This window comes from Hemitrygon akajei, chromosome 21, assembly GCF_048418815.1.
Source record: "Hemitrygon akajei chromosome 21, sHemAka1.3, whole genome shotgun sequence".
NCBI lineage: Eukaryota > Metazoa > Chordata > Chondrichthyes > Myliobatiformes > Dasyatidae > Hemitrygon > Hemitrygon akajei.
Window position 1 is genome coordinate 50780612 of NC_133144.1, and position 22762 is coordinate 50803373.

The following is a 22762-nucleotide window of genomic DNA, read 5'->3' on the forward strand; positions in this document are numbered from 1 at the left end:
GATCCCCTGGTGAGGACTGGCTCATGGACCTCTGGTTTCCTCCCCCTGAAGTCAGGTCTTGCTAACATTGAGTGAGAAGTTGTTGTTGTGCCACCACCAGGGAAAGGAAAGAGTTAGCCCTCAAGGAGAAAAGTTACCCCTCAAGTGTCCTGTAAATTATTTTTCTCACTTTAAACTCCAGTTTCCTCAAGTTTAAAATTGCTTACCTTGGGGAAGAGTCTTTGGCTAGGGACCAGAGTTTGTGATGGGGATCAACAAAGACGCTTTTGCCCTTCCCAATATTTAGTTAGAAGGAGTTCATTTTATTGAGAACATGTGAAAAGTTGCAGTGAAGGGATTGAAAGAAACTCGTGTGCTGTTCTGCTGTACCTGGTATTGTAAAAGGGATGACAAGAGATTCCTGTATTATAGTCGCATGGGTAATAGAAATTCACCTTCATGGAATTCACATATCACTACACAAAAATGAGACAGAATAAAATTTATTGTCATAGTATTTGTGATTTTTAAAGTAAGTAAATGAACAAATGTTTTCTTTTGAAGTGGCACAGATGATACTGCTTGGCATTACAGAAAATCTTGTTACAGACCGATTTCCAACTGTCTGCTTCCCCATAATGCAGGGATCACCAGTACATAAAAACAAGTATTTTCTTTTTTTTAAATTTGATTTACAAAGCAGTAGGAAGGGTATTGGTTTGTGAGGAATGGCTTTGCACAAGGAATTTTGGGATATCTGGTAACTCCTGGTGAATTCTGCATTTCAGGCCGAGTTGGACTTGAAACGTCTCCGGGATCCACTCCAGCTCCATCTCCCCATTCAGCCCGTCAGTGACCAAGAGTGAAGAATGGCAGAGGTGACACCACCATCCCCCTGTCCCTGCCACTCCCACCGACCAACCCGTGGAATGTCTGGAAACGCTGAGACCGTGGCACTCTATACCTTATCAAAGCCAAACCCCTGCGGGTCCTCAGGGTCCTACTGGCCGTGGGGATGGGGGTTTGAGATCACGTTGAGATGTCAGGTGCATAGCGGAATCCGATTATGTGGAAACAACAGTGCCGCTTTTCCAAGTGATGGCGTGTGGGCGGATCGGGATGCACGTTTCCTCTGCTTTTTTTAAAAAAAAAATTTATTTACACCATTTATTTTACTGTTTAATTCTGTTTTTGTGCAGATTTTACAAACTATCAATTCATCTGACATTGCTGCACTCAAAAATAAAATATGAAAAGGGCATTGTGTGTGAAAATGTTATAAGAAAGCGCAATGTAATTCTGACAATAAATAACTATCATTGTTGTTTTTTGGAGCTAATTGGCCTGTTGCCTTTGGTCACTGGGTGAGATGGTTTGTTTTTCCTGGTATGATACACGATTGGGAAAGAAAGATGGTTTGGCTGCTCTTGTTGCCTTTTCTAAACAAGCTGTTTCAAATCAGTGGGGAAAGAGTCTTGTGTGCTCCCTTTCCCAAAGAGGTGAATGACTTGTAGCTGTTTTGACACAGTGAGTAAATATCTCTTGGAGGTGATCTTGGAGGTGAACCTGGAACCAAAGCTTTACACTGACTGGAATGATTCTTACTAAACTTGGCAAAGCTCGGTTCACTCCCCTTTTACAAATCTTTGCATCTCAGCACATTCTGCCTCAAGGTACATGCCTGTTGAACTTAACCTAGTAGGTGGATGGTGGGTAGCAGGAAAAAGGCTCTCAGTGCACAATCTTGCCCACGTTAATCAGGTGAGCAGTGGCCCGCTAAACAAGGCAGAAAGAATGGGGCAAAAACCAATTTAGGCTCTGTACACGTTTCCCATCTTGAATCATTGCTAAAGTAAAATGCATTTATTTTTAAAGCAATTAAAGAAATGATGAGCCCATTTAAGAGGTATTTGTTGTCTGCTGTCTTGTTTTTCCACATGTGAAGATGTCACTGTTAACTGTCCTTGCATCAGAGGCTCCCCTTTTGGGAGATTGTACATTAAAGTGCTAGATCTTATAACTAGGATCCAGATACACTAGTCAACCAATACTGAGTGAACATTGATCCATATCAAATGCATGTTGCATTACTGTTACTGTGGGAGTTGCATCATGAAAATATGTTGCATGGTTTTTCTGATAGACAGGGATTCAAATACCTCTGAGCTGTATTGTGACATCTGATCTGCAAGTCACAATTGCATGTTCCCTTTATATTGTTTGTACAGACAGAGATGATCTGTCAATCACTGTGACTTAAAAGGTTGTTACCAAAATGGAAACCATAGAAACTCAAGTTATATACAATATTACAGAACTTTGTATGGGTGTTCATTGTGGGGTGGGCCCACATTGTTGGGTAGTTTATCTCCTCAGTAGAAAATAACTGGCATGATTTTTCAGGCAGATTATATTGGCGGTGAATGCCTCTTGCAGTCTTAATGACTGTACTAATGAGCTCCATGCAAGAATATCGAAGTGAGGTGGTTTTTAAGAGGCATTGTAGATGTGAGCTGTGTGTTGGTGGTTTTATGCAGTAGCCATTCTTGCCGCCGGTAATAGAAGAAAAAAAAAGCAATACAAAGGCAATTTCCTGCATTAGATGAAAATCTGGAAAATAAATGTTTTGCAGGTCGGGGAAAATCCGTGGAGGGGGAAATGGAGTTAGCAGAGTATCAGGTTGATCTGATGTGTTTGAGCTAATAATCCTGAAATTGACCACTGACCACAGCAAACTGCATCACTGACAGAGCTAAAAGGGCATTGCTAGAACACCTACAGCCAGTTTTCATTGTCCCCGCTTCCTGAGAATCGTATGTGCACCTAGGACTCCCGGGGTAAAGGGCAGTGACTGAGACTAGTGCCTTAGCTTCATCACCCAGCCTGAGAAATCCAGAGAGAACGTGATGCTCTGTTGTATCAAGTGCATGAACCAGGCCCTGGGAAACCATACTAATGTGCATGGAAATAAAGACCCTTTGAGAGCTTAATTACAGAATCTAAAAGACTTCGGGGGTCTTGCTGTTTCTTTTTAAGAGTACAGTAGGTTGAAGGTACTACAGATGTTCAATTAACATGGCTGTCTGCATTTTATATAATATATGCAAGAGGAATGATAGGTGAAATGTATCAGCCCAGATGGTGTGTTATACATTTGGATGTCCTTTGAAGTCTATGCTATATATTGCCATATGTAGCGAGACATGAAATAATTGGATCTCTGCCCTTACTGGGCACGGCAAGGTACAAGGGATGTTCACACAAGTGGTACAAGAATCTATTTATTCCTGCAACACAGGAAAATTTGGCTGAATTCCCACTACTTTCAACACCATACTTGAATTTCCTGTCCCTTACAGGGGGGTTCAGTTTAACTCCTTGAGTGCTGAGACATGTTTGTAGCTTTCCGAATACTCCTGTGTTTTCTATCATGTAACACTTGCAGAAATGCTCTTGTGTAAATTTCTAATGCTGAATACTATGAAGCAGAATCTGAGGAATGTATCAAACCACAGACCATTTCTTAATTGACACTGTTTACTGAATAAATTGCCAAAAGAAAACCACTTAATTTTGCAGTGTTACTTTTTTTTTGAGGGTTTGCTATTCAAGCTTCAAAGGGTTAATTAAGACCTGAGAAGTGTTAGCACACTGCCTGTAGGGGTGCATAAGTTCCAGAATTGTCTTGAACTTGGCAGGAATTGAAGGGTAATCTCATTCAGACAATCAAGATGATAAATTATGAGGGAAATTTTGGAGTATTTTTTTCCAATGCTTTTTTAAAAATTGGATGCCATGGTAGGGGGCATGAATGTGAAATGAAAGATCCAGATCTAAGGAGCAGGATGAACCAATGATAGTAACCTTAATTATTCTTTGACAAGCAGTGAACTCATTTATCCTGACCCCAAAAGCCAGCTGCCTTGCTGGAGAGAATTGTGCTTCACAAGGTCCAACAGAAGACATTGATGGTGAAGTCCCTACTGTTCTATCCTCCACTGCTTTCCCAATTTAACGTCCTGGAAAATCATTAACTGAATCTGAGATGACCTTGGGAATTCTCCTGAAACCCTTGTGTGATCTTTCAAAGCCTGAAGAAACCGCAGCAGTTCCAGAGTGGGAACCTACTGCTCCTCTTGGGTGCTAAAGTCCATCACCTCCCTTTCCAAATGGTAGGAAGTCTATATTCACCGCACACTTGTAATTTGACCCTCTGTAAGAATGTGCTTTCTAATATCTGAAGCAATCTTCTGCCACTGTGATTTATAAACTCTGGATACACTAAGCCTCCTTAATCTTGAATACAATGTTCACAAACATAAGTTCTCATTTCTTCTAAAACTGAACACTACAGATGTGTTACATCTAGGATAATTCAGCATGGGCAGAACTTTAGCGCTGAATTGTTTTTTTTTGGACTTGTAAATATTAATCCTATTAATAAACCAACCCTCTTTTAGTGCATGTTTTTTAATGTTAGACATTATTGTCTTAAATCTATTAATAGCCCAACACTCTTTTAATGATTTTTAATATGTATTATATACATATTAACTGGCAAAGTTTAAAGGGAATTTGAGAATTGAGACCCTTGTGAATTTCAAAGGAATGCATGCAATGTCACCAAGTTAGCCATCAGGATTTCTAAATAGGCAGTGAATTCTCTGAGTTTTACTGAGCTACCATATAACATTCCTGCATTACCCGTCTCCAGTTGCTGTGTCTCATTACTGTGCACTTTATGATTTATTAACAAACTGAAAGCTTTTTCACATTCTTTGAGAGTTTTTCACAACCTTAGGTTACTGCAAAGACAGTACTGCTGATGAAGTCATTAAAGTGCTGTCACTCCTGTAAAGCAGGAGCTGTGGCAGCCACAATCAGGATTTACAATGGACAGGAAATCTGCTAGTGTGATGTTGATAGATAAATATTAGCCAATGCAATGGGAGTAATCTCCCCTGTTCTTCAAAATGGTGCCATGGAATCTTTTCCAACAAGGTAAACTGGGTTTCATCTTGATGTCTTATTAATCAAAAGTACAGGGTGATGTTCAAAAGGTTCATTTATTATCTGTGTATGTATGCAGTATACAACTCTGAGATTCTTCTTCTCCAGATAGCCACGAAACAAATAAAACCATGGGTGTCAGTTCAGAGAGAAACAGCAAACCCACCTATCGCACCCCCCCCCGCACATAAAGAATGGCAATATGATCATCAACCCCCGAACACCCCCCACATGAAGTGCAACAAGAATATTAGCCCCCAAATACCCCTCTCTCTGCACAAAGAAGCTAACAAAAATGCAGCAAAAACGTCGACACCCCTAGATCCTCCTGCCCCCACACAAAATGTCACAAGAACATCAACCCCAAATTCCTCTTCCCCCACACCAAAAAAAATGGGTGGGTGAAAACGCAGAATACAAAAAACGATAAGACTGAAAATGTCCATAGTGCATATGTAATGTGTCTGAAATCTCTGCAACAGAAGTTAGGTATTGATTGGATTTTGCTTATTAAGGAAAGAACTTTTGTTGTTAACTAACATTCAATGCATGTCCAGATTGGCATTCAGTTCAACAGCCTCTGATTTATGCAGCATTCCCATCATTTTAAAGGCTTCAATGCTGTTTCCGGAGCTCTGTTTTCTTCCTTGTTTCACAATGGGATTCTTCCGGGTTCGCATTTCACTAAACGTGTCCTTGAGAATGAAAAATCGGGGGGAAAAAGGCAGATGCTGGAAACTGGAAATAAAACCAAATATCTGGAACCATTCAGCTAGTTGGGCAGAAAAGTAGTAAATTTGGAAATGATGGGTCTTTGACTGGGAACATTGGCTCTGTTTTTCTTTGCACTGTTGGTGTCTGCTCTACCAAGAGTTTCAGAATCCGACTTATCATCACCGACTTACAGGATGTGATTTTTTTTTGGGCAGCAGTACACTGCAGACATAAAATTACTATCAATTGCAAAAATAAGTAAATGGTATGTAAAGATTTTTCTACAGAAGTGGTTTCCCATTGCTGCCCTCTGGGCAGTGTTTTTACAAGATGGGTGACCCCAGTCATTATCAATACTCTTCAGGGATTGGCTGCCTGGCATCAGTAGATGTATAACCAGGACTTGTGATATGCACCAGCTGCTCCCTTGGCTTCACCCTGATCAGGTGACCAACAGGCTAGCAGAGGGAAGGAGTGCCTTAAATCTTCTTTGGAAGAGACGTATCTCCAGCCCACTATTGTGACATATACAGACTTTGATAATAAACTTACCTTGAACTTTAGATTCTATAGTTGTGTAGAAATGCACCAAGGATCTGTTCGTGAAATAAAAGTGACCAACACTCAGGGCAAGATGGAGCACTGCTGTGTGATACTCCAGGGCAATGGTGCAACTCCTTTCAGTCTGAGCCCTGCTGCTCAGAAGGGAAGTAAGAAAACACCTCCTCAAGCAGTGAGTGGTACAATTCAACTTCCACTGTGACTAGCAGTTAATCATACACATATCTAAACGCAATCATGGCCACATTTGCTAAAAGGACAGATAAAATTAATTCTGAGTCTTGGATGCTGAAGATGATTTGAATTTGTTTGGAAAATAATTTAATTAATTTGCAGAGCAGACTCGATGGGCTGAATGAACTAATTCTACTCCTGTGTCTAATGTCTGATGGAAATTATGTTACTAGCACCCAGGGTTGTGAATGTTGTTATTTTCTTATATACAGAAAATGAGGCCATTTGGTCCATCAAACATGTCTATATCTGTCCTGAGAGCAATTAATCCCTTCCCCCACTCCCCCATTTAGTTCACTATATTCAACCTTTTCTCACCATCAAGTCTCGATCCATCCCAGGGGGGACTATACAGTGACTAACTAAACACACTGAGCAGTATGTGTTTGGGATGTGGGGAGGAAGCTGTCGTATCTTGGGGAGACCTCTGCCCAGACAGCACCAGAAGTTAGGATTGAACCTGGCCCACGGTGACCAGCAGTTTTGTGGGTCACACTACCTTATTTAATGAACATCTATCTTTTCAGTACCTTCCATGTTTAAAGCTTTGCTTAAAGCTGTAAATTCTTAGAGAAGTCCTGAAAGGCATGTGAAATACAATATATAAATGTGCATTTTACTGATTTCATGTTATTCCAAAAGTTTCTTTTGGTAGGAAGTGATATTTTGCTGTAACGTTTCATGTTATTTTGTGTCCACAGCGTATCATTGTTAATTGTAATAGCGAAGTATGATAAAGTGAAAAATAACTTTGAAAGGGAATTGAAGATAATTTTCAGAAACAACAACCCTTCCAATTGCAGTTGGTCTTATCCATGTTTGGCAGGTCACAACCTGTACGAAAACGGAACAAAATGCTGCCTGGACACATTAAGGTATCACAATGTTTTCTGCAAAACATTCCGTTTTATTTGAAAAGGACAGGAAGTGTGTTGACCATGTGTCAGTTGAGAAACAGGAATGAGGGCATGGTTGAGGCCTGCTATCATGTCCTCTGCGGGCTGAGATAGCTGGTGATTTAAGAGCAACAAAATCCTGAAAACAATAGGAGGATGAGTGAAAATAGCTCCCCTATCAGAACAGGCTCATTGGCCCCTCATCTCCGTCAGCAACCCAGGTCAAGGCTGAAGCCTCACATCCAGTCCCCCTTTCCTGAAGCCAGATAAAGAATCTACCCGAGAGATAAAACCACCCAGAGAGAATGTGGAACAACCAGACACTTAGGAAGCTGAAGGAAAAACTTGCGTTAACTCTGCGATAGAACCAAGAACAATGTTGTCCCTGTTTCTGCTGGGTTTAACTCTCTCCACTATGCTTCAAACCTCATTTTCATTAGGTAAGTCAGTGGGAAAAACAATTTTGCCAGTGTCCATTTTAACCAGAATCTTCAGTACAATAGGGATCTAAGATAGTTCCACAAAACTTAAGGATGAATGAACACTTCCAGGAAAGATCTTTCCATCTGAGAATGTAATGACTCTAAATTGTACTAAGTTCTGTATCTTGGGTTCCTGTTTTCTTTCCATGAATAGATAAAGGTTTTTGTTAATGTGAAATGCCTCTGAGGGAAGGATTGGTATCGATCTGAACTGCTCCCCATTCATTCTGACCTACTGCTCTACAGGCAACTGAATGGGGAGGACATTTCTGGCCCTCTGGACACATGTATTGGAAAAACACAGACAGTGTTACCTCAATGATAAATTGGCTAGCAATCTTCCCTTTGAAGATGGAAGCTCGCAGCTTCTATCTGAAACTGGAACACAAAAACATCGGCTTCCATTGCACCAGTGCTGAGGAAGTGCTCTATTGTTGAACAGCAAAGTTAATCTTAAACAAACTGCTGATGTTTCGAGGAGTTTTCTTGGTATTCTGGTCAATATTTACTCCTCAGTCAATTAAAGATAATTTATTGACAAGCTGTATTAATAATAGTGGGATTGTAATGATGTATCACTGGCAATAGAGTTCTTTGCATTGATATTTACTGCATTGGTTTCCATTTCAAATCGTTTAAACCTCTATTTCAGGTATCACATTGGCTTTGTTCGTTATTGGAATATTTATTGTGCTGTAGATATACAAATCTTGGTTAATTTTACAATATTCCCAAAGTTTCTTAGAATAAGTAATTCTACCCTCTATCTATTCCTCATTAGTTTTAATTTTTATTGATGTCTTGTGATCCTGATCTAATAATTTATAATCTTATCGAAGTTCCTCTCACTCTCCATCCACCTCCAATCAAGTTGGATATCTTAGACACAAGAGGTACTGCAGACACTGGTAATCTAGGGCAATACACACAACGTGCTGGAAGAGTTCAGCAGATCAGGCAGCACCTATGCATGGGAATAAAGTGTCAACATAGACTGGATGAAGAGTTTCTGCCCAAAATGTCGACTGACTGTTCCCATCCATTGGCGCTGCCTGACCGATTGAGCTCCTCCAGCACATTGTGTATAAAGCTCAAGGTCTTAAATACTTTTCTCAGAAACATCTTTCCTCGGAGCTCCACTTAGCTTTGTAGATAGTTCTTGCTCATTGCTTTATCCTCACCAATGTGTTATAATCAATGCTGCTTTAATAACGGACCGTTAGCATGTTCAGTGATAACTTCCCCATGTTTTGCTCTGTGAAATTGTTGAGAAATTTGAAAACACTTTCTTTGTTATGATATAGCAACAACATTGGACTCAATGTTCCCTTGGGTTGGTGAACAACTGCAGAGAGTTAACCAGGTGTTGAAAAGTAAACCTTACTCATTGATTCTCAGATAGGCAGTTCTGGCTTCCCTCTTTCACTTCTTGATCAGATAACTGTGAGTTCAAATCCCATTCCTAGAATAAGGATATTATCCAGTAACACTACAGTTTAATACTGAGAGAATTCTTTATCATTAGAGCCACCATTTGCTTGAACAACACACACAAAATGCTGGAAGAACTCAGCAGGTCAGGTAACATTTAAGGAGGGGAATTAACAGTCAACAATTTGGGCCAAGACTTGAAGATCTCGGAATGAAACATCAACTATTTGTTTCCTTCCCTAGATGCTGCCTGACTTGCTGAATCCCTCCAGTATTTTGTGTGTATTGCTCTGGATTTCCAGCATCTGCAGAATCACTTGAGTTTGCTCTTTGCTTGAGATTTTGAATTTATACCTTTGTAGGTGGATGTACTGTAAAAGATTCCTAAAGATGTTTCATGAAGACCAGGTATATCTGATTACTTTGGCAATTGTTGCTGTCATCCTGTACAACCAAAACTGAATAACAGATACATCAACTTGTGGCTGTCTGATGGGCATTGTTGTATGAAAATATGTTACTGAATTGACATGAAGGGAAGTAATTTTCTTCAGGAATTCCCTTCGAGATTAAAAGCTCTGCCTGAGATGCATGCCTTTCTTTAACGCCCAGTTCAAACCTTCAACCTTAATGCACAACTGGACAACAGGATGAGTCATGTTCGATACTTCTCCATAGGGTAGTTAAACAATATTTCTATGCTCTGAAACACATCCTTATTACGTGTGGAGCTTTTCTATATAAGACATTGCACTGGATGGCACACAGTTAACCCTTTGGACTCTGTCCAGCTTTTTATTGCACACTTTTCTTTGTCGTTCATGGACTTTCAATCCCCACTCTCTCTGCCTCCCAGTCTCTCCTTCCCCTTTCTCAAGCATCTGCTCATCAGACCAACAAATGTTCTGTTCTGTCCCTGTCTGTTTCTCTTAAGAGTCATAGAACACTACAGCACAGTAACAATCCCTTTGGCCCATCTAGTCCATGCCGAACTACTATGCTGCCTAATTCTATCGACCGGCCACTGGGCCATAGCCCTCCATAGCCCTCCCATCCCTGTTATCCTGTTGCTCAGTGCCTCTTCTCCTGCTCAATTTTGACTCCAGTACAAAAATTGCAGAGAGAGTCTGAATGCCTGTGTAGTTCATTTTGGGGCTACAATTAATTGCTACTGTGCCTACTGAGTGCACGGACTGACTTTGATTCTCCAGCAGCCATGTTGGACCCTTGCTCAGCGTACATCAGCTTGAACGAGCCCTGGAGAAACACAGAGCATCACATCAACGTCTCCCACGGCACGCCCATGTGCGACAGCCACATGGACGGGGAATGGTACCGCTTCACCGGCATGGCAGGCGACGCCATGCCCAACTTCTGCATCCGGGAGAACCTCTGTGGCACTCACGCTCCCGTCTGGCTGAACGGCAGCCACCCTGCCCCGTCCGATGGCATTGTGTCAGTGCAGGCTTGTGCCAGCTTCAACGACAACTGCTGCCTGTGGAGCACCACCGTGGACGTGAAGGCTTGCCCAAGAGGATACTACGTCTACCGGCTGCCAAAGCCCACCGTCTGCTTCCACGTGTACTGTGGACGTAAGTACTGAACTCCCTCATGTCTCCTGCGAAACCTCGCGAAGCTACATAAAGCTTTGGTTGGCTGCATTTAGAATATTGTGAGCTGTTCTGATTGCCCCCATTGCTAGAAGGATGTTGGAGGCTTTAGAGGGATATAGAGAAAATTTACCAGACGCTGCCTGGATTAGAGACTATAACTCCACCCACCCTGCAACCTTCCAAAAAGAGACTCTAGGGCAATTAAAATACAAACTTTACATTTTCTTAAAAGTTTCTAAACCCGACAGTTAATCTGATCAACCATTCCAGTTATCCCGTCAGTGCATTGCATTGTAGAAACATTAAACCAGTTTTTGTAATCCTGCTTTAAAAACTTATACGTATTTTATTACATCTGTACTTTAACCTCTAAGTGCATTTTTGTATAATCTCTTACTCCTTATATGTGTTGAATGTTACTGTTTTTGTTGCACGTTACACCTTGACCACCACACCACAGCAAATTCCTAATTCATGCAGAGATATCTGGTGAATAAAGTTGATGGCTGATTAGCTTTAAGGAGAGTTCAGACACACTTGAGTTGTTTTCTATGGAGAGGCTGAGGGGAGACTTGATAGAAGGTTACAAAATTATGTACGATTCCGTTAGTGTAGACAGCCATAATCTCACTCTCAGGGGAGATTGATCGAATAGTAAAGGGCAAGCACTTCAGATGAGAGGGAGGAAGTTGAAAGGAGATGTGGGGGGGAAGGTTTCTTTACACAGTGAGTGGTGAATGTTGGACAGACTGCTAGGGGTGGTGGTGAAAGCAAATGTGATGGTGGTGTTTACAATTCAAAGAAATATGGGGTATAGGGATTAATTGCAGGAATAAATTTGGTTTGACTTGTTAGAGGTTTATAAGATGATATGAGGAAAAGATTAGGTGGGTGGGTGGGAGGGAGGAAAGAGGCTTGCTTTGCTGTTATACTTTTGTGTTGTTCTGCTGAACATTGTGGACATGCTATGTTGGCGTCAGAAAGTGAAGTGACACCTGTGGGTTTAGGTTGTGTTGTTAATGCAAACTGTAGTCTTCAATGTACATGTGATAAATAAGTGAATCTGGATCTGAGATAGAGTGGACTCCAGCAGCATTTTCCCAACACAGAAATGGCTAATAAAGAGGGCATACATAATTTTACGGTGATTGGAGGGAAGTATGGGGGAGGGATGTCAGAGGAATGTTCTTTACACAGGGACTGGTGGGAGCATAGAACACACTGCCAGGGGTGTTGGTAGAGGTAGACGCATTGAGGGACATTAGTATGCACATTGATGAAAGAAATGTTAAGGGCTATGTGGGGAGTGAAGGGTTAGAATGATCTTGGAATGGGTTTAGAGGGCAGTACAACATTCTGGGCCAAAGGGCCTGTACTGTGCTCTACTATTCCATGTTCTATCTTATAAGGAGAAGTTTAGTTTAATTTTAAGTATTGTTTGGCATGGAAATTTTGAGCCGAAGGATTTGTTCCTGTACTGTACTGTTCTATATTTGATGAAGCTACAGATGCCAGCTCTCCCGGTTGATCCTTTGATCACTGCTTCGTTCCGTCTAGCCACCAGCCTTTGCTGGTCTCCAGGCTCAGTTTGACCTTTCTGCCCTCCGCACCCAGACTCTTTCACTGAGTTGGAGAAATAAATGGGAGGGAAAGAATCCAACTGTCCGTGGCTGATAACACCCATCTCCCAGCTCTCAGTCCCGTGGACATCCTGCAGATTATGGATTTTCTAATGCTTTCAGAGAGCTCCAGACCCTGAACTCTCAGTGAAATAATGCTTTCCTGTAATTTTCATACCATAAATTAGCTGTCTTTCTGAACCCATGAACACCACCTCACTATTTTGCTCCCGTTGTACACCATTTCTATTTTATATATTCTTACTGCAATCTATTGTGACTTTCAAACACGAGGAAATCTGCAGGTTCTGGAAATTCAAGCAACACACACAAAATGCTGGTGGAACGCAGCAGGCCAGGCAGCATCTATAGGGAGAAGCACTGTCGACGTTTCGGGCTGAGACCCTTCGTGACGAAACGTCGACAGTGCTTCTCCCTATAGATGCTGCCTGGCATTTTGTGTGTGTTGCTATTGTAACTTTATTGTCTTGCACTGTACTGCTGCTGCAAAACAACAAGTTTAACGACATGTGTCAGTGGTAATAAACCAGATCCTAATGATGGAAATTGATCCTCTCTGAGGAAGTCTCTCATCATTTTAGTTCCAGTGAAAACACCCATGGCCTAGACACCGTCTCCTTATAACCACCTCAGTAACATTTCCAGAGTTGCACTGGGTCTGACTGCGTTGTGTTGCCATCGTGCAATTGGAATTCAGGCAGGACAGAAGAGAGGAACCTTTCACCCCTCACCCTTGATCCCTGGTGCAAACCAATCACTAATCAATGATGTTCCTCTTAATTCAGATTCAGATTTACTTATCACCTGTACATCAAAAAATACAGTGAAACGTGCCATTCATGTTAGCAACCAACACAAGTTTTATCACACATCCTGGCGTCAACATAATGTGCAGAATGTTCAACAGAACAACACGAGACAACAGCAGCAAAACAAGCCCCTGTGCCATCCTCTCACCCCCCTCACACACACAGGCCTCCAGCCCCAGGATAGGCCACTTCCAGGCCTCCAGTCCTTACCCCCAGATTCTCAAACCTGCAAACGCTGGGCCTCTAACCCTCACCCTCTGGCTCAGGGTCCCAGACTCACAGGCATCGGGCCTCCAATTCTAGTCACCATCTCAATGGACTCTGAAGCAGAACAAAATGGTCAGAGGAGGACTGACCATTGTCTCACTGCCCAGAACAGAACAGCAATTATCATATTGAATGACAGAGCTGCTTTAAGAAGGTGAGCGGCTGACTCCTGTTCCTATTTTCTTTGGTTCTTGTCTTCTTACAAGAACCCTTCCCCGCTCATTTTCCCACAAAATTCCTGCTTTTATGATGTTTCCTCACATTTATTCCATACTAATGCCTCGATAATTGTGGGTGACAACACGGGCGGCACTGCTGTTAAATGTCACTTGCCATGACCTCCTATTGACGCAGCTAAACCAACTCCATGCCCACATTTCCAGCAGGAACTTTGGCTGATAGTTTCTCTCCCTGGACCATTGAATGAGAAGAGAGAAAGAGGGTTGTGGAGATGGGTAAACTGCTAATAGTTATGACAATGTAGCAGTGGATTATTTTCAGTCAGGGGAACGTAGGGGCTAAACTCTTAAATACCCTCATAAACCCGTAATATTCATGAGTTTGTAGAGCCTGATACTAAAAAGAGGCAATTTGGCCCAAAAGGCCCGTGCTGTATCTGTGCTCCAGCTGAGCCCCCTCTCATCCTTCATAACCCTCCTCCTGCTTTAAGGTTGCCCAGAACACGTTTGACAACTCAGGCCACTTGGGCCAAACTCTTTTGTTTCGTTGTGCTGGTCTCCGGGACCTATTCCCGCCAACTTTTCATGACCTTCCACTGACAGTGCTGTAGCTCAACCAATCACTTCCCGCACTAAGCACGTGGTCCTTTTACACGCTTTACCTCAAACTGACCGTGTCCTTTCTCTTTTGCAGATTTCTATGATATATGTGATCATGTGGATTGTGTGGGACACTGTGTAGGTGAGAGTGAATGTCAGTGCACACCAGGCACTATCCTCGGACCAGACGGCCAAACTTGCCTAGGTAACGATTGATGGATTTGGGCGTAGAATTGGGTTTTTTTTTCCTTGTAGTTTAACTTCCCTATACTTAGAATTTATATAGTCAGCTATATATGTGTAATTGTTCAGTAATATATCTAATAATCGTGGTATAGCTGATTCTGTATTTTCTAGAAGCTTCTCATTTTTTCTCCAACAGATGTCTCACCACTTGAATCTGGCTGTTTTATCACTGGGACATTGTTACCTCTAGTCTGAGGATCAGATGACCACAATTTCTCTAACCTTTGTCTTCTTTCTTCATTTATCCTTCTTTCTTTGTTTCCACAACCAGTGGACTCACTTGTTACAGGCACTCTTCATCTCAGCAAAATCTCAATTATTGCTACTTTATGATTATTATTGTTCTTTCTTGTATTTGCACAGTTTGCTGCCTTTTGCACACTGTTTGAACGCCCAAGTTGGTGTGGTCTTTCTTTATTCTGTTACGGTTATTATTCTATAGATATATTGAGTATGCCCTCAGGAAAATGAATCTATGGGTTGTATATGGTGACAGATACCGTATGTAAGAATAGCCCTTAACTCGGGAGTGGAGTTATCAGGGCACCGTCTTTTGGTGGTGTTTCTGTAGCAAGCTATTCTTGTTTTTATGAAGCCGAGTTGCTAGCTCAACGCTCAACCAGACTTGGATTAGAACCCGGGAACCTTCACTCCAGAGTCCGGCACTGATATTAATGCACCACCAAACGGGACATACTGTATGTACTTCTATAATAAATTTACTTTGAACTTCCTATAACACGTAATAAGCTGGCTGCTTCATGCCTCATTTTTGACATCCGAACCTCTGAATTGCAAAAGCACCAGGATCCAAGAGAAATTAAAAAGGAGGGAAATGTGAGAATAATCTTAAAATGCTCATTGATCCTGGTATGAATTTATCTACAGGTGGGGTCATTACTTAAAAAACTTCAGAAAATTGCTTGACTATTGGTTTTAAAACTTCATAAAAACAATTCTTGGTGAGTTTCTGAAGGTGCTGATGTTGAGGGTGGGCAATTCATAACAGGGCATCCCAGTTAAAGAATAGTTCAGATTTTACACAGGTCCTTAAGTCAGTTTTGTCTAATGCACAGAAGTTACTCAATATGGCAACAGTACCTCTACAGTATTGTGATATTAGCATCAAAAACACAAAGAAACACTAAAAGTAGAAAGAGAGAGGAAGCTAGTTCGGCTGTTCATAGGAAGGAAGATGTATAAAATATGTCAGGCTCTTGAATGTAATAATATTATCCTAGATTGTTTCAAGTACTTTGCAGTTTGATGTTTAATATTCTGTGTGCTATCCACTTGCTTTTTGCCATTTGCACGATTTAGGTATTTCTTGTGCATTGGATCTTTAATGTTTTCTATAGAACGGGTTACATGGTGCTTCTTTGTTTTGTGGCTGTCAAATCTCAGGGCTGTATATTGCACGCATATTTTGATAATAAGTGTACTTTGAATCTTTGAATCTTATGGGGGTTTGTTTGGATGGTCTGTACAAGAGAGCAGCATGATTTCCCACACTGGCCTTAAATCTCTTCATGAGTCTTCCTCCTCCCCGCCTCATCTAAACCAAACTATGTATGGTATTATTTCTTTCTGCCTCCTGTGATTATCTAGTTTTGTCATAAAATCCATCTGAGCTGATGGTGGGGATATTCCTGTGCACATATTAGACGCTGCATTAAACAGAGGCTAAAGGTATTTCATTAGCTGCAAAACATTTTTGAGCTCCCTGCAGTCATACAAATATTCACGCACACAAGAACTTATAAGATCATAGGACGTAGGTGCAGAATTAACTGTTCGGCCCATTAAGTCTGCTCCACCCCTCAATCATGGCTGATTTATTATCCCTATTACCCCTCGAATATTTCAAGTCATTTCACCAGGAGTGAGCTAGGTGAGTCAAATGGTCTTGTTCAGTTGTACAGGCACTGATATTCTTTATTAGAGTGTTGAATGGTTTGAGTAAGAGTGGTTTCACAGGTTTAGAAGATGATAATATTGGGCCTGTGATGTGCCTAGAGATTGAATGCATTCTGTTATTACGCTCTGGTGCTGAGATAATGATAGGACAATGAACAGTCGAAGTGAGAGGTACAACACTGTGGTAATTCTATGTATCGTTCAGTACTGCTTCCACAAAAAAAGACAGATTTCATGATAGATGTGTGTGATGATAAACCTGATTCTGATGCGGGTCTCTTTTACGGACTGAGAGTAGAAAGGGAGCAGAGAAAGGGAATCATGGTTGGGTAAAGGGGACGGGAGAGGGGGAGGGCGTGGGAAGCATCACAGATCAGTTTATTGATTCGGTAATGGTCAATAAACCAATGGGTTGGGATCAGATAATCTTGCCTGGTGTCTCAGGGTTGGGTTTTTCTGCAACTGTGCCACCACCCCCCCCCCCCACCACAGTCTGCCCCTGGCACTCCTTCTCTGCCACCTGTCCTGCACCAGTCCCATGGCATTCCACCCTCACCATTCCCAACATCTTGTGTTTCCACCACATTTACAAACTCACTGTCTGCTCTACACTGACTAATGTAGTACTGTTCAAAAGTCTTAGGTCTCTCTCTCTCTCTCTCTCTCTCTCTCCCTCTCTCTCCCTCTCTCTCCCCCTCTCTCCCCCTCTCTCCCCCTCTCTCTCTCTCTCCCTCTCTCCCTCCCCTCTCCCCCTCCCCTCTACCCCTCCCCCTCCCCCTCTCCCCTCTTCCCTCTCCCTCTCCCCCTCTCTCTCCCTCTACCCCTCCCCCTCCCACTCTCCCTCCCCTTCCCCTCCCCTCCCCCTTTCTCCCTCTCCCTCTCTCATATGTGCGTGTGTGTGTGTGTATATATATATATATATATATATATACACACACACACACATACGTACACAGTACTGTATGTGCTTAAAAGAAGAGCAAGATCCCATGACAGAATAGTTTGAGAACCTGCTTTAGATTTTGGCATGAGTATCAGATAGAACCATTTTTCTTTCTCTGAAGTCCTCTCTCCATCCCACATTAGCTCAGAATTTGTCTCCAGATTTCAGGATTGAACTTTCAATGGCAAGAATATTTCCAATGGAATCTCAACTGATTAACCAGCAAACGTGAGAAAATTGGCAGATGCTGGAAATCAAAGCAATGCACCCAAAGTGCTGGAGGAACTGCGCAGGCCAGGCAGCATTGGTGGAAAAGAATATGGTAAATTATCAATGTTTCAAGCTGAGACCAGTCCTGGTGAATGGTTTCGGCCCGAAATGTTGACAGTTTACTCTTTTCCATAGATGCTGCCTGGCCTACTGAGTTCCTCCAGCATTCTGTTTCAGGATTTATTATATAATGTGTACTCTGACAGTGGATTTATTCTTGTCTGGTTTCATTCTGGGAAAAAGAAAGAGTAAAGCACCAACAGACCATTTGGCTCCAGGCCTACTTTGCCATCCAAAGTCATGACTGATCTTCCAAAGCCACAGGGAATGGAGAGGAACAGTAATATCAAAACATGCAGTGAAATGTGTTGTTTGCATTAAGAAGCTACACACCTAGAGATGTGCTAGAGGCCTACAACTGTCATCACATATTGTGGCACCAACATAGCATGCACATAACGCTTAGCAGAAAAACACAAAGCACAGCAAAACAGAACACAACAAGCAACGAAACAACAGCAAAACAAGCCACATCCCTCCCTCCCACCCACCCACAAAACATGGACAGCTCTCCAAATCTAAGACAGGCCTCCAACTCCAGGACAGGCCTCTAACTCCAGGAGAGGTCTCCGAGCCTCCAGGCTTCAGCTATCAGTCTTCAACTTCTGGATTTACCATCAGACTTTGGCCACTGATCTTTGGTCTCAACCCCTGGGCTAGCCGTACCTGTTTTAGTTTGTAACTTACCAAAACTCTATTCTTTGCAATAATAAATAAACACAGTTATGATGATTTTTGATGATTGGTTGATGAGATATGAAATGTGCATTGAATAGTCTCTAATGTGTACAAACTGTACTGTGTAGCGATTTGGTCACCTGTTAGAGGAAAGACATGGTTAAACTGGGAAGAGTGTAGAAGAAATTTTTGAGGATGTTGCCAGGATTAAAGGCTCTGTGTTATGGGGAGAGGTTGGCCAATCGTGAATGCAGGAGAATAAGATTGACCTTAAAGGAGTTTTTCAAATTAGAAGAGGCTTAGATAGGGTGAATGGTACAGTCTCTTCCCCAGAGAGTTCCAAAGCAGGGGTCATAGATTTCGGGTGAGAGGGGAAAGATTTAAAAGGAACTTGAGGGGAAACTTATTCACTTCGAAGATGATGAGTGTATGGGACAAGCTGCCAGTTTATCAGCTGAGTAGGTACAATATATCATTTCAGAAGCATTAAGATAGGTACATGGAGGGGTGGGGCTTCGTGGGATAAGGGCTGAATGCAGGAAATTGGTACCAGCTGGGTGGGTAATGGGTTCAGCATGGCCAGGTTGAGCTGAGTGGACATGCATCCACACTGTATTGCTCTAGGACTCTATGTAACCTTCAATTCTACCTCCTCCTTCCTGTGCAGATGTCAATGAATGTACAGTCAATAATGGAGGTTGCAGTGAAGATTGCATCAACCTGCAAGGCTCCTTCCGTTGTGAGTGTGGGATTGGAAGAGCATTGAGCAAAAATGCAGCGGCCTGTCAAGGTGCGTGAGAGCTCCCCAGCTCCAGGGTTTGGGAGTCATAACAGAAAATATTGTTTCTTACTGAAGAGCCTCCAACCCTGAAACATTAACTTCTCGTTCAGAGCAACAAACAATCTGCTGGAAGAACTCAATGGGTCAAGCAGCAACAGTGCGAGGAAAGGAATTGTTGACTTCTTCGGGTCGAGACATCAGAAGTTCCTTTCCTCTCACAGATGCGACTTGATCATCTGTTTCTGAGATACTCAAACCATCTTCTCTGGCACCAATAATCATTTCACATTCAAAGTCATTGAGATCACATTTCCTCCCCATTCTGATGTTTAGTCTGAACAACAACTAAACCTCTTGACCATGTCTGCATGCTTTAATGCATTGAGCTGCTGCCACATGATTGGCTGATCAGATAATTGCCATGAACAGGAGTACCTAATAAAGTAGCCACTGAGTGTACATTTTTTAATAATAAATGTACATAATTTAATAAATTTAATTAACGATTTGATAATGGCCAGGCAATTTGTTTTAGAGAAATGCTAACTGAGGGGATTTGCAATGTCCAGGACCCCTTTGCTCTGCGTCAGAGCAGGACAGGTTGGATGATCCCATTTTAGTGCAAGCTGGAACCCCTGCCAATACTGCACTGGATTGCCAGTCTAGATCTTAGAGTCATTGGAAATGTGTGATACAGACAAGGGGGGGGGGGGGGGGGAGGGAGGAGAGCTCCTTCTATCACTTGATCTATAGCCCTGCAGACTGTTGCTCCTTGATGCACTTCTCTGTACTAGTCAAATGTGACCAGGGTTTCCACCTCCACATGCCTTAGAGGCAGTGAGTTATAGACCCCCACCACAATCTGGGTGGTTGCACTTTGCTCATTTTTCATTTTCAATTTTTTTTATTGATTTAAAAGAATAAGGATAGATACAAGCCAGAGGAGAAGTTATCTCAAATACGTATTTCAATAATAGTACAAACAAAGAAAGGAATATACACTGTCAAAATCATATATAGTATTAAGGTAATATAAAGAAAAAAAAAACACATCTCCTCTTAACAATTCATAGAAAGAAATGACTCAAAAATTTCTGTTATTGAGAAAAACACTAAGCTAACCTAAAACAAAAAAAGGGGGACAGGGCAGTCCATTTTGAGGATACAATTTTAAAAAAAGGAAAAATTCTTCTGGTCAAATCTAAAACTTTGCGGAGAAGTAAAAAAAGATTAACTGAAAAAGTAAAAAGAATTAGATCATATGAAAATTTTGAATAAAAGGTCGCCAAGTTTGTAAAATAAAAACTTGCCCCTTACTTCTCCTTCAAAATTACTCTCTCTCACCTTAAATTCATGCCGTTCCATAGATGCTACCTTAACTTGCTGAGCTCTTCCAGTAAATTCAACCCTGCGAAAATGATACTGTCTTTCTACTCCATCTACACCTCTCATAATCTTATACCCCTCTATCAGATCTCCCCTCAGCCTTCTGCTGCTCCAGCGAAAACAACCCAACATTGTCCAGTTTTTTATACTTTGTCCCAAACCTTAGAACTAATTTCAGAAACAGTATGTTGCACATCCTTCATGTCCATGAACCTTTACTCACATGTTGTAACCCTCTGGAGAGGCGATAACAGTGCCCAAACTGTGTTGTCTTCCTGCATTAAACGTTTGTTGTAATAAAAGGGTTGGAGATTTATTGAAATTTTCTGCAGAGAGGGAGCAGTACTGAGATGACAGACAAGACCTGGAGATGATAAACATGTGCAGAGGCGTTGTACGTCTTCAATGTAAACTAGCAGATGATTCTTTCCATTGATTTCTCTACGGTGCAATGTTATTATTGATCTGCAGATATTGACGGCTGCCACAGCAATAATGGAGGCTGCAGCCACAACTGTGTGCCGATGGAGGAAGGGTATCGCTGTGAGTGTCCCCGTGGACTCATCTTATCAGAAGACAATCACACCTGCCAAGGTAAACCCCCCCCCCCACCTCACATTATTTTGTTTTTAACCAGAAAGAGCCCGATAATCTGTAATCTTGCTATGAACTCTGATTTTAGGTGTTCAGAACTGTATGAGTGTTGTGATTGTTCCATCTGGTTAAATTTTCAAGCTGCGGAATCTCTGTCCTGTCAGGCAGGGCTGAAGATATTTGACCTGAAAGGCTGATGAGGATTCTTAGCAAAATTTTCCTTTACACCCAAACCTTTCAGACTCAGATGTTTCTTAGAACTTCTGTGTCCCAGTGACGCATACAAAATGCTGGAGGATCTGAGCAGGCCAAGCGGCATCTATGAGCATGAATAAACAGTGGGTGTTTTGGGCCGAGACGCTTCATCAGGTCTAGTAAGAAAGGTGGAAGATGGAAGATGAAAAAGGTGGGGGGCAGGGGAAGGAAGACGAGCTAGAAGGTGATAGGTGAAGCGTGGTGGGTGGAAAAGGTAATGGGCTGGGGAAGATGACATTTTATAGGAGAGGACAGTGAACCATGGGAGAAAGGAAAGAGATAAGTTCCATTTTCAGGAGGTTACTCCCTCTTTCAAAGACTATAACATTCCTGATACTGATAAATAAAATAATCATCGAATAGTTTCCTTGTACATGAAGAGATCATTCAACCCATTGAGACAATGGTGACTCCCAGTAGAGCAACCTACTTCATCCCATACTCTTCTCCTTCCCTGTAACCTGGCAAATTACTTTCTCTTGGGCTCCATGCTTTAGTTATGACAAACTTTTCATCTTGTCAGGGAATCTAAAGCACTTCATAATATTGGGCAAAAGCCAAACAGAATTCCTTTTGAAATACTGGGAGGGGATATTTTCATCACGTTAGGGGCTTTGATATCAAAGAACAACTTTATTTGCCGAATAGATTTACATCTCTTGGGAATTTGCTGTGGTGTGTTGCTCAGGGTGTGGACATGCAACAAAAAACAATTAGAAATAATTAAGAATTATATAAAAAGTAAAGTTAGAAGTTGAAGTATGGATATGGAAAAAGGTGTATAAATATATAAATAACCAGATATATTAACATTGTAAGTAATATTATGTAAAGAGATTTAAAGTTTTTACAGTGCAGTGACTGGGGTAATAGATGGAGGAATGAAGGGGGAACCTAACTAGAATGGTTCATCAGATTAACAGCCTGGGGGAAGACATTTTTAAGATGCCATGATTCATGATTTATTTTTGTTTTAATAGCCCTCTAGCACTTTCCAGAAAAGAGCTTTTAATTTTATAATGGCCTGTCTGAATGGTAATACCTCCAATAATGCATCACCCCTGAGCAATGTGGTGAGAGGCCAACTCATCCTTGGAGCTATTTCATGTGTTGCGAGTGTATGATATGCAACAGTATTTATGAAATATTGTTTTATAAATAGTATTTATAATATAGTGGCACAGCTAGTACATCTGCTGCCTTAATGCTCCAGAGAA

At 41.7% G+C, this 22762-nt stretch overlaps 2 protein-coding genes across 3 annotated transcripts in view; both read left to right on the forward strand.

Annotated features, from left to right (window-relative positions):
• The window catches only part of mcu (mitochondrial calcium uniporter), a 199726-nt gene extending 196181 nt beyond the window's left edge, over positions 1-3545 (forward strand). Inside the window, exon 8 of the mRNA XM_073025387.1 lies at positions 768-3545. Coding sequence (XP_072881488.1) covers positions 768-845 — 78 coding nt within the window. The 3' untranslated portion in view covers positions 846-3545. The remainder of the gene's footprint in view (positions 1-767) is intronic.
• oit3 (oncoprotein induced transcript 3) overlaps positions 2403-22762 on the forward strand; it is a 31390-nt gene continuing 11030 nt past the window's right edge. Inside the window, exons 1-5 of one of the 2 annotated variants that reach the window (XM_073025383.1) lie at positions 2403-2457; positions 10519-10899; positions 14510-14620; positions 19197-19319; positions 21168-21290. In XM_073025383.1, coding sequence (XP_072881484.1) covers positions 2403-2457; positions 10519-10899; positions 14510-14620; positions 19197-19319; positions 21168-21290 — 793 coding nt within the window. Of the gene's footprint in view, positions 2458-7692; positions 7835-10518; positions 10900-14509; positions 14621-19196; positions 19320-21167; positions 21291-22762 lie in introns of those variants that run through there. The other variant, XM_073025382.1, reaches the window with a different exon arrangement.